Below are 10319 nucleotides of genomic sequence, written 5' to 3' on the forward strand. Positions count from 1 at the left end.
TTGATATTCATACTGATCTATTTGTGCATCAACAGCAATATAGGACCAACAGCACGCCATGTAAATGCCATGAATATCATCAAATTTCCTCCATTGTGATATATGATTTCTCAGGAACACATTGGCTGTACCTTCATGATTTGAGGTTTAATAGGTTCAGATAAAATAATGAAGAAATATTAATTTAACTAGTGAGCTGAACCTAGCTAATGACAAACGATGTTAATTTTTTTTAAATTTAACGAACGATTCCATCCAAAGGAATTAGTTTAGTAGAATAAGTTTTTAATAACCCCTCATATACATGTTTTATTTTTATTCGTATGTCTATTCTAAACAAGAAAAGTTGAAACATTTGTTGACTGTGGTATTAAGCAACGTGATTGAGTCAATTCCTCTTGTGAAGTGGGACGTTTATCTTTTTCAACAGCTTGCTTATGCATGATAGATCGAAAATGCACTACAAGATGAGTTCTCCTGGTAAAAGATCTATTACAGACATCACACCTAAATGAAATAATGTTAATTAAATATTACTTGATTAATAGATAAGGTTAATAATCTTACTTAAAAAGTCGTTCGCCAGTATGTGTTAGCATGTGATTTTTAAGTATATAAGATGTAGTAAAGGATTTACCACATTGGGAGCACATAAATGGTCTTTCATTAGTATGTGTCCTTTCGTGTTTTATACGTGTACTATAATCAGTAAATCTTCTGTCGCAAAATTTACAAGCGAACGGTCTTTCTCCCGTGTGCCTCCTCATATGTCTTCTAAGCTCAGAACTTGTGAAAAATTTGTCGGGGCAAAGCCTATAAATTAAAAGTCATACTAATGCTATTTAAAAGTTCAGATATATATTAACAACAATTTATTTCTTACTCGCAAGCACATCTCTTATCACCTGAATGTCGCCTTAAATGCAGTTTGAAATGGTGACGACAAGTAAAATGATTTCCACATTGATCACATATAAAAATATTAGGATGTTCGTAAGCATCTTTACGTTTTTTCCTGCTTTTCGTTATTTCTTTTTTTATTTTGGTGTTTTGTCCTTCACCAAGTAGTCTCTCTGCCTTTTTGCCTTTGCGGTTAGTTTTCGGCTTCTTTACTGGACACTCTGCAGTTTCTGGGTTATAATCTACATCACTATCATTAATGTATAAGGCTTCTTCGTCGCTTACCGGCTTTGAAGTATCAAAATTCTCGTCTAATTTTTCACAAATTACTTCTTCTATTAAAATCTTTGTATCTTCTAACGTGTTTTCTTCGTTAGGTTTTAATTCCAATGCATTTATTTCGTCTCTGCTTCCTTTAGCAAATGTCAATATTTGTCTTTTGTTTAAATCTTGTGATTCAATATTTATTTCCTTCTCTTCATCTGCTGAAGAAATAACTTCATGCTTGTCAATTACTATATTTCTCTCTTCCTTTACGGCAAACACTTGCACAAATTCAGTGGCTTCTATTAAGACTTCAGAGGTTGGCTTTCGATATCCCCTTGACCTCTTTACCTTAAAAGATGCCTGAACTCTAAGAAAATTATCTCGAAAATTGTATGCACTAATTAAATCCTTTTTGCAATCGTAACACATAAGTTTGGGGAAACCCAAATTGTTTTTCAGCTAATATTGGAACATTCAGAAATTAACTCTATTTAATATTTAGTTTACATACATACATTCATATGTATGGATGTATGTACATATAATAGATTTTCATGAAGAATTTTGTTTAAAATCAACAATAAACTTACCCTTACTCCAGTAAGATCTTTGAGCTGAAGCAAGATATTTTTATTTTGAATGTCGAAGAGATTAGTAGCATCTTTCTCTTGCACAGTTTTAGCACATATTCTACATTGGTCCTCACACATCTTTTGGAAAATTAAAACTTCAAAAAACAATAAAAATATCGCGAGTACAAACAAACAATTGCCATGAAATAGCTACACGCAAAAAAATCAAGGTACCTATTTATAATAACATTGGTTAAGAAGCCTCTGAGTTACAGTGGGTCAAAGTTTTATTTATTATTTCTATTATTCTTATCAAAATTTGTTCCAAATTACTTAAAACAATTATCTTCAATCTTTAGGAAAAAATATTTAAAAAAAAAATAGTTTCGACTTTTGTTTGTAAAATTTAATTTTTTTCAAAATGGGGCCTTTTTTTTATTAAATTAGATTTGTTATTTTTATTGAAATAGGTGCTCTAAAGGTAAACAATTTGTTGAAAAAATGTGCAAATCAGGGTCTCCAAAAATATGTAAATCAATCAGCTGTCTTTCAAAGTTGTAATTTTTACATATAAAAAGATAACCCATTTTTAGCGAAACCGGTGTTGGCTGCACCTGTAAAGACGTCTGAAATTTAGTTAATACCGTCTCTTCGTAGTAGCCGGTCTTTGAAGAACTTTATGCTTTAAGATGCATAGAACACTGATTCGATACAATTTGTTTGTTGTATCAAAATTTTTGTATATGAAACATATGTTTGATGACATATATATCAGGTGCTTTATATATACGACTTTTATTTATACGAATAACATTTATCGTAAATATAAAAGACGTTGTAAAATTTGCAAAATTAAAATAAATTTGTTTTTAATTTTCAAAAATAAGTGGACATTTTTTTATGTGTATGTTATCAAAACAGACGATTAAGGTTGACATTGCAATGCTGCCACATTTAATGTATTTTAAAATAAAAATTAATAGGTAAACAAACATTAAGGTAAATTAAAAAAAATCACGATGGCAACATGTAAATTTTTTGACATACATAAGTATCAAGGCTAATTCACATAAGGTGGTGGCAGTTCAGCAATAACGAAATTTCTGAGATAATCGTCGCATTATTAATCAATTGGATAGATTAAATCCAAATTTTAGTTCTTGCACCATGGTTAAACATATATTCTTCTTAAAATTCCGCTTCTAGATTATGATTAAAAAAAATAAAAATTAATAAATAACATTTAGGAAATTCTTCTTAAATATTAATAACTTTTGTCAATGAAAGCAGTTCACAAAATTTATGCTGAAACGTTTTTCTGCGCACGGTTCTCAAAATCTATATAATAAAAATTGACAATCGTGCGTTGACTATGAAGAAACATTTTAGGACGTGTTTGTAGGTCATGTCCCCTCAGAAACCCTTTTTAAGACATATAGCCGTCAGCAAGGTATATTAATTATAATATATAATAATTAATATATATTGGCCGTCAGTACACAGACAACGTGTATTAATAAAGTGATGACAGCACAGAGTATTCGGTGACAATACTACTTGTTGTACAACAAACATCAACAACAACCACCTACAATTGTTTTTGTCAAATAACTACCGAATTGTCAAAAATTGCTACTTGCTTTTTTATAATCTAATTTGCTGTCAAAGTTTCCCTGTTGTTTTTATTACTTTTACGTTTAAATTAGTTGCCACTGTATTAATACATTTTGATGCATACTTTAATTTCGTCATAGGATGTGAAATTTATTATTTATTTGTTGATCTGTAATTAAGTGAAATTCTCGAAATGGAGAACGCCAAAAATAAATTTACAAAAACAGCTATAATGGCTGCTGCTGGTTTAGGATTGTTAATTGTAGTGGCCACAAAGCGAAAACGCATCTTCCAATACTTGAAATCAGTAAATGATCCTCTGAAGTACAGGCGTATAGAAGTTATTCAGACAGTAGAAGATTGTCATAGGGTAGTTAACCAATTAAAGAAGTAAGTAGTTATAAACATACAAAATTAATAAAATTTATTATTTTAAATAATCTGCAGGCACTGTAATACACTAAAAGTTTTGGGATTTGATTGCGAGTGGGTAACCGTTGGGGGTAGCAGACGTCCAGCAGCATTGCTTCAGTTGTCTTCTGGTGAGGGATTGTGTGCTCTTTTTAGACTATGTTGTATGAAACAAATTCCTAAAAGTTTAAGAGACCTATTAGAAGACGATGAAGTCGTTAAAGTGGGTGTTGCGCCTCAAGATGATGCCAAGAAGTTGGCTCATGATTATGGTGTGGGCGTGGCGAGTACCTTCGATTTACGATTCCTAGCATTATTAACTGGTAAAAAGCCAGAAGGGCTTGCTAAGATGTCAAAATCTGTCTTAAATATAGAGTTAGACAAACACTGGCGTATAGTTTGCTCTAATTGGGAAGCTAAAGATCTCAGCGAGAAACAATTAGATTATGCTGCAAATGATGCTTTAGTTGCTGTTGAAATCTTTAAAAAATTATCAAAGGATCTAAATCCTAAAAGCATTTGGCTTTCGAAAAATGATTTTGAACGCATCCGTCTGAAGTTGGAACCGTTTTATGAAGTTAATTTTAAAGAAGGTTTTATTAAGGATTTAAACAAAGAAAAAACCAATAAAAAGATGGTTAATTCCAAAAGTAAAATTGACCAGAGTTTAAAAAAATCACAAGTTCGAGGAATAAGTACTAGGTCGAAAGCGTTATATGATAATTGTCTATTGGAAGCACCTGATGGTGAGCTGCTATGCACTATAGACAGACGCAAGGCGAAATGGTATTTAGACCAGGGTCTTGGAACTGAAGTGATGTTAGATCCCTTCACGGTCAGGCTTAATTTTGAACCTGCTGGAAGAGCTGTGGGAGAAGTTGGCAAATATTACCAAACGCCAAAGGAAAATCGGTGCGTTGTTTGTGGTTATAGGGATTCCTTCATAAGAAAAAATGTGGTGCCGCGAGAATATCGTAAACATTTCCCCGGTAAAGTATTACTTTTAGAACAAAAAATATATATTTACATACAGTGGTGGCTACGATTTTAGCACACTTGGTATATGTTGCCTATAACATAAAATATTTCCTATAGTTCTTAACTTTTTTAACAAATTATTTTTTATGCGTAACACATGTCCTTCGATGATCACGACACATTACATTTTGTTCCACTACTTTGTTGCATATAGATTTTTTTCTTTCCAAAGTACATCTACCCCCAAAAAAATATGGACATAAATTTAGCACAAAATTAAAAAATCATTAAAAAATTAAAAATAAAACTAAACAACCGGCTATATTTATCTTATTGCACTTAAAATTTTATATTATGTGGAATAGTTGCAGATTTTGATAATATCATTTCTCCTCCTGGACATAATCTTCACCAGAACCCTCTAGAAATTTCATGACATAAATATTAACTTTCAGCCCATAAATAGGCAAAATTCTTGGTGATTTCTGCTTTTATTTGTTGGTCCATATCATGTTATATGTTCTCTATTGAATTGGAATCGAGAAAATATACTGGGCACTGCACACATGACAATCCCGCTCGCTTCCAAGCAGCTCATCTCAGCACTTTTAGCATATTTACGGTCGATGTCGACCAAAAAACGCCATCTTTGTCCTCCGATTTTTTTTAATAAAGTATTTAAGATCCTATTTTGATAGTCATACGGATCCATTTCTGCATCCAACATCAATATAGAACCAACAGCACGCCAAGAAAATGCAATGAATACCATGAAATTTCCCCCTATTGTGATATATGATTTCTCTGGAACACTTTAGCTTTATCTGCATGATTGGAGGATACTAGTTGAAGATTAATAGGATCAAATTTGATGGAAAAATGTAATTATGCTGTACTCCAAACATGCAGCAACAACCAAAGTGTACATTTAAAACCATAAAACACAATGGGTGAAATATGACGAATTCGGAGGCGTTTTCCGGGCGTAGTGGAGGTTTTATAAGCAAAGGTGGATGCACAAATGGATCAGTATGACTATCAAAATAGACTGTTAAATATTTTTGTAAAAAAATTAGTGGACAAAAGTTCAGTTAAATGGCGTTTTTTGGTCGACAATGACCCAAAATATGTTAAAAGTACAGAGAGGAGCTTCTTGGAAGCGAGCGAGATTGACATGTTTGCAGCGCCCAGAATAATTTCTAGATCCCAATCCAATAGGGAACATATTAAACGAAATGGTGCAACAAATAAAACACAAATTCCTAAGAATTTTGCCTATTTATGGGCTGAAAGTTAAAATTTATGTCATGAAATTTCTAGTGTGTACTGGTGAAGATTATGTCCAGGAGAAGAAATTATGTTATCAAAATGTGCAACTATTCTACAAAATATAAAATTTTAAGTGCAATTACATAAATTTATCCGGTTTCTTTGCTTTATTTTTAATTTTTTAATGATTTTTTTTATTTTGTGCTAAACTTATGTCCAAATTTTTTTGGGGGTAGATGTACTTTGGAAAGAAAAAAATCTATATGCAACAAAGTAGTGGAACAAAATGTAATGTGTCGTGATCCTCGAAGGACATGTGTTACGCATAAAAAAGAATTTGTTAAAAAAGTTAAGAACTATAGGAAATATTTGATTTTATATTTAACAGATACCAAATGTGCTAACCTCATGGCCGCCACTGTATGTATATAATAATTCTTATGTACTTTATTTTCATAAACAGATGTAATGAAATCGCATACTTCTCATGATGTTCTATTATTATGTCCAAAATGTCATCAGTTAAGTAATATTTCCGATTTGAAAGTACGTCATAAATTAAGTCAAATATGCGAAGCACCTTTTACTTATAAGGAAGGTGCATATAAATTAATAGAAATTCCTGAACTTGGGTTTGTATTTGAAGAATATACATATGTATGTATTATAACAAATACCCACATATGTATGTATCTATGTAAATAATTGTTGGATACTTTATAATCATATGTAGTATTAAAACTAAATGCACTTTTGTAGACAAGTGAAATCAGCGGCTAGGGCATTATTGAAATGTGGAGATCAAATTCCTGAAAATAGGAGAAAAAAACTAGAATCAATTGTTTTAAACTACTACAAGGAGGAAACTGAAATTTGCCTTAATCTGTTGCAAGAAGCTTCGGAAATTGATACAAAACAAAATAATGAAAATTATTCGCAACATGGAGAAAAAGTTGTTCAAAAATTTCAGAAGAATCTTGGTGGTCTCTTGGAGTTGGAAAAAATTTGGCGAGAACATTTTATACATACTATGCAGCCAAAATACTTACCTCCTCTGTGGAATATCAATCACAACGCAAACAGGTTTGGAATATAATATTTAGTAAACTTTGGCATATGCAATATTACAATATTTATTTAGATTAGAAATCAAAGCCAATGAAGGAAGAATTAATCAAGGGGATCTAATTTTAGCTGGTGTAATTTTGGGACAAGAGCAAAAGTTAAACAAAAAGGAGTGAGAATTAAATTTGAAATAATTTATTCCAATAAAATTATTTTTAATATTATTTGCATATTTTTATCATGGTACATACTACATACATACATACATATGTACATACATATCGTCACCTAAAAAGCAAAAGGACGTAACAACGTTTCAAAATTTTCCAGGAGATACAAAAAACCAAATTAAATTAACTGTTGTTATAAAAATTATTTTTTCTTACATGTATTATATGCCATTCCCAACAAACGCGTTTTAATATATGTAAGTGTCCGCCAAGACATTGTTTAATATGTTGATTTTTAGCAATTTTGTCTTGTGGGAATAACTTATTTGTTGTTACGCCCTTTTGCTTTTGTTTTTAATAAACTCGTTGTTTTTGGCAAGTGTTCTTAGAACTTGCAACAAAAATCAAAAATAATTGTTCAATTTTTTGGTTGTTACGCCTGCTTGCATTTTAGGTATTTTAGATATACATATGTACATACATATTATGTATGTATGTACGTACGTATGTTATGTACGTTTATTTATATTTCTTTTAATGCCAGGCCTCTGCGTTTATATGCAGATTTTCTTACTTCATTGAATACAAATTATAACATTTTCTATACTAAGCATTTGATTTTTTATTTGAGCAACTTACAAAAAGTCTTAACAATTGGTAAAAGAACTGCAATTTATTTAGAATATTTATTATGTGTGTATGAATAAATATCGGTTCAATTTGGTTTAATTATTTTGTTTGATTTGCATTAAGAGGAGTACAATTTAAATCTATGTTCCTATTAAAGTAATGAGATTATAATACTAATTACTACATTAGAAAAAAGAAACCACAATGCATTTAGTTATTTGAAAGTCGATGATAATATTGTTATTTAAGACTTCATTAATTTATGTATGTATATTAATTTTATCAATATCTTTACTCAAAAATAAAATAACGTAGTCGTTTTCGAACTGTAGATTCTCGGGGTAGGGAAAGCGCCCATTTCTTAAGAGCTGCTAAGATAACTGAACTTACTACTAGTAATGCTCCTATTAATGAATAGAAAGTAGGAGTCTCACCAAAGAATATTATTTGCCATATGAAGGCAAATACGATATCGGCGCAACGAGCTATAGCCACAGGTCCCGCTTGTTCCATTTGTAAAGAGAGTGTTAAAAGAATTTGTCCAAGAAAACTAAAAATACCTAAAATGACTACCAACCATCTATCGCGTCCACAAGCTGGCCAACAAACGGCACCAATTGATCCACAAACAACTAGTGTGTATATTAAAGCAAACGCTCCGAAGTTTGTCATAATAACCGAAAAATGCAATCCTTTTAATGCTCTTAAAAGTATATAAACGTTGGCACCAAATAATGTTGACGAAATGGCTGCAACAGGACCCCAAATGTCATATTTTTTTCCTTCATATCTTTCGGCTTCGAGAGAAGGTGCAGCATCGCCAAATACAAAAGGCGGGCGAGTTATTAGCACCACTCCTACCAATGTCAAAACAATAGTAACGACATTAAATAAACTACATTGCTCTTTAAGAAAAACTCTAGCAAATATGGCCACAAATACAGGGGTTGAAAATATTATTACACTGGCATCAGCTAAGGGCATATGACGAAATGCGTAGAAACTAAGCATTAGTCCTGTGGTCCCCATGAAACATCGTAATAGTAATATGATTCTTTTACCCTCTGGAAACACAGGTTGCTTGGTGTATACAACAATGGGTATAGCTGGCAATAACACGCCAATGAATCTAAACAAATATACATACATACATATATGAAAATAATTACATATTTAGTTGAATCATAATTGAAAGAAATGCTCACCTAAATGATGCTAATTCCATAGGATTAATATCTACTAGTCCTTTTACTATCACAGAACATAGTGAAAAGAATAACGATGATAACGTAGCTAATATAATGCCCAAATATGGACAGTTTAACTTTGACTTTATTCGAGTAAACCAAAGTTTGGAGGTTTCGTTATTACGAAAACCATCCACAAACTGATGTAATTCAAGATTTTCAGGCATTTTCTGTTTACACACAAGCTTTTTTATTCTCCCATAAATTTCATTTTACCTGTAAAGACAAAGCCAGAAATATTAAATAAAATTAAGGTGCTAACGCAATGTTAAAATCGATTTTTACCCTTCTAGAAATTTTTCTTTATATTTATTTTAAAATTATTGCATTTTCTTAAATGTTCAATTATTTGCATTATTTTGAATAATTATTTATAGTATATCTTTTATATTTCCTATACTAATATGGTTATTTTGATCCAATTATGATGTATTTATTTGGATTGTCTTATAAACTTTGTTGACAGAATAACAGTAAATCCTTCGTTATATTTTATACCACAATAATTTTCCTATTATTTGTTTTAGTTCCTTCTTCGGGATCAGAGCCCTGCGCCGACAAATATTAACGACGGCGGCGACTGACACTAAATATGTCGGCGGCGGCTTAAAATCGACTGTAAGCAGGCTAAGTTTTCAACTACGTTTAGTTTTTAATTTTTCAACGATTTTAAATAAAAACGGAATCCGAGAGATCAGAAAGTAGGATTTTGGAAGCAAATATATTGTTTATAACAACAAAACAGAGCAAACTCAAAAGTTGTATGAGAAATTATGCAGGGATGAATAAAAAATTCTTAAAAATTAAAAACAAATCCTTTCTCCAAGTTTTACTAGGATCTGCCGATATTTAACCCTATCTTCCATATAAAACATCTTGCAGAAAATCAGTTTCTAAAAAATTTTGCATTAAGAAAATGATCAATAACGTAAAAACAAAGATATTTTATTTGTTTATTTACTAGCTATACCCAGTGTGCTGTGCTACCCTAAAAGCAATATAAATAAGAAACCTACTTAACAATTTTGATGATTCTAACTACAATAGTTTTCCAGATATACAATTTGTTACATATGGGAGATTCCACGTTTAATTTAATCTATGAAAAATTTGAATAATCTAATAGTTCCCAGATATACAAAATTTTGTATTTAATTCATATGGGAAGTGCCAAGCCCCCATTGAAAGTTCTCTAA

The 10319-nt window shown here is 31.1% G+C and overlaps 3 protein-coding genes across 5 annotated transcripts; 1 reads left to right on the plus strand and 2 right to left on the minus strand.

Annotated features, from left to right (window-relative positions):
- Positions 1–282: 282 nt before the first annotated feature.
- LOC119606841 (transcription factor Ouib-like) lies at positions 283–1970 on the minus strand. Of its 2 annotated transcripts, none has more exons than XM_037960486.1 (4): positions 1758–1970; positions 884–1626; positions 568–813; positions 283–507 (listed from the first exon to the last, which is right to left on the minus strand). In XM_037960486.1, exons 1-4 carry the CDS (start codon positions 1875–1877, stop codon positions 333–335), a joined length of 1284 nt encoding a protein of 427 aa, XP_037816414.1. In that variant the 5' UTR covers positions 1878–1970; the 3' UTR covers positions 283–332. The 2 variants fall into 2 exon arrangements, with proteins under 2 accessions (XP_037816414.1, XP_037816415.1); XM_037960487.1 differs by having other exon boundaries at positions 294–507; positions 884–1515; positions 1758–1956.
- Positions 1971–3407: 1437 nt separating this feature from the next.
- On the plus strand, positions 3408–7308 carry LOC119606831 (exonuclease 3'-5' domain-containing protein 2). Of its 2 annotated transcripts, none has more exons than XM_037960466.1 (5): positions 3408–3743; positions 3801–4753; positions 6475–6643; positions 6771–7094; positions 7158–7308. In XM_037960466.1, the coding sequence occupies exons 1-5, from the start codon at positions 3547–3549 to the stop codon at positions 7171–7173; spliced, it is 1659 nt and encodes a 552-aa protein (XP_037816394.1). In that variant the 5' UTR covers positions 3408–3546; the 3' UTR covers positions 7174–7308. The 2 variants fall into 2 exon arrangements, with proteins under 2 accessions (XP_037816394.1, XP_037816392.1); XM_037960464.1 differs by having other exon boundaries at positions 3410–3743; positions 7153–7308.
- A 53-nt stretch (positions 7309–7361) lies between these two features.
- Positions 7362–9685, minus strand: LOC119606832 (solute carrier family 35 member G1). The gene is made up of 3 exons (XM_037960467.1): positions 9409–9685; positions 9082–9339; positions 7362–9005 (listed from the first exon to the last, which is right to left on the minus strand). The coding sequence occupies exons 2-3, from the start codon at positions 9288–9290 to the stop codon at positions 8168–8170; spliced, it is 1047 nt and encodes a 348-aa protein (XP_037816395.1). The 5' UTR covers positions 9291–9339; positions 9409–9685; the 3' UTR covers positions 7362–8167.
- Positions 9686–10319: the final 634 nt, after the last annotated feature.

Source organism: Lucilia sericata, unplaced genomic scaffold (assembly GCF_015586225.1).
Source record: "Lucilia sericata isolate MDLA Ls3-8-SP2 unplaced genomic scaffold, ASM1558622v1 Contig000627F_arrow, whole genome shotgun sequence".
Lineage (NCBI taxonomy): Eukaryota > Metazoa > Arthropoda > Insecta > Diptera > Calliphoridae > Lucilia > Lucilia sericata.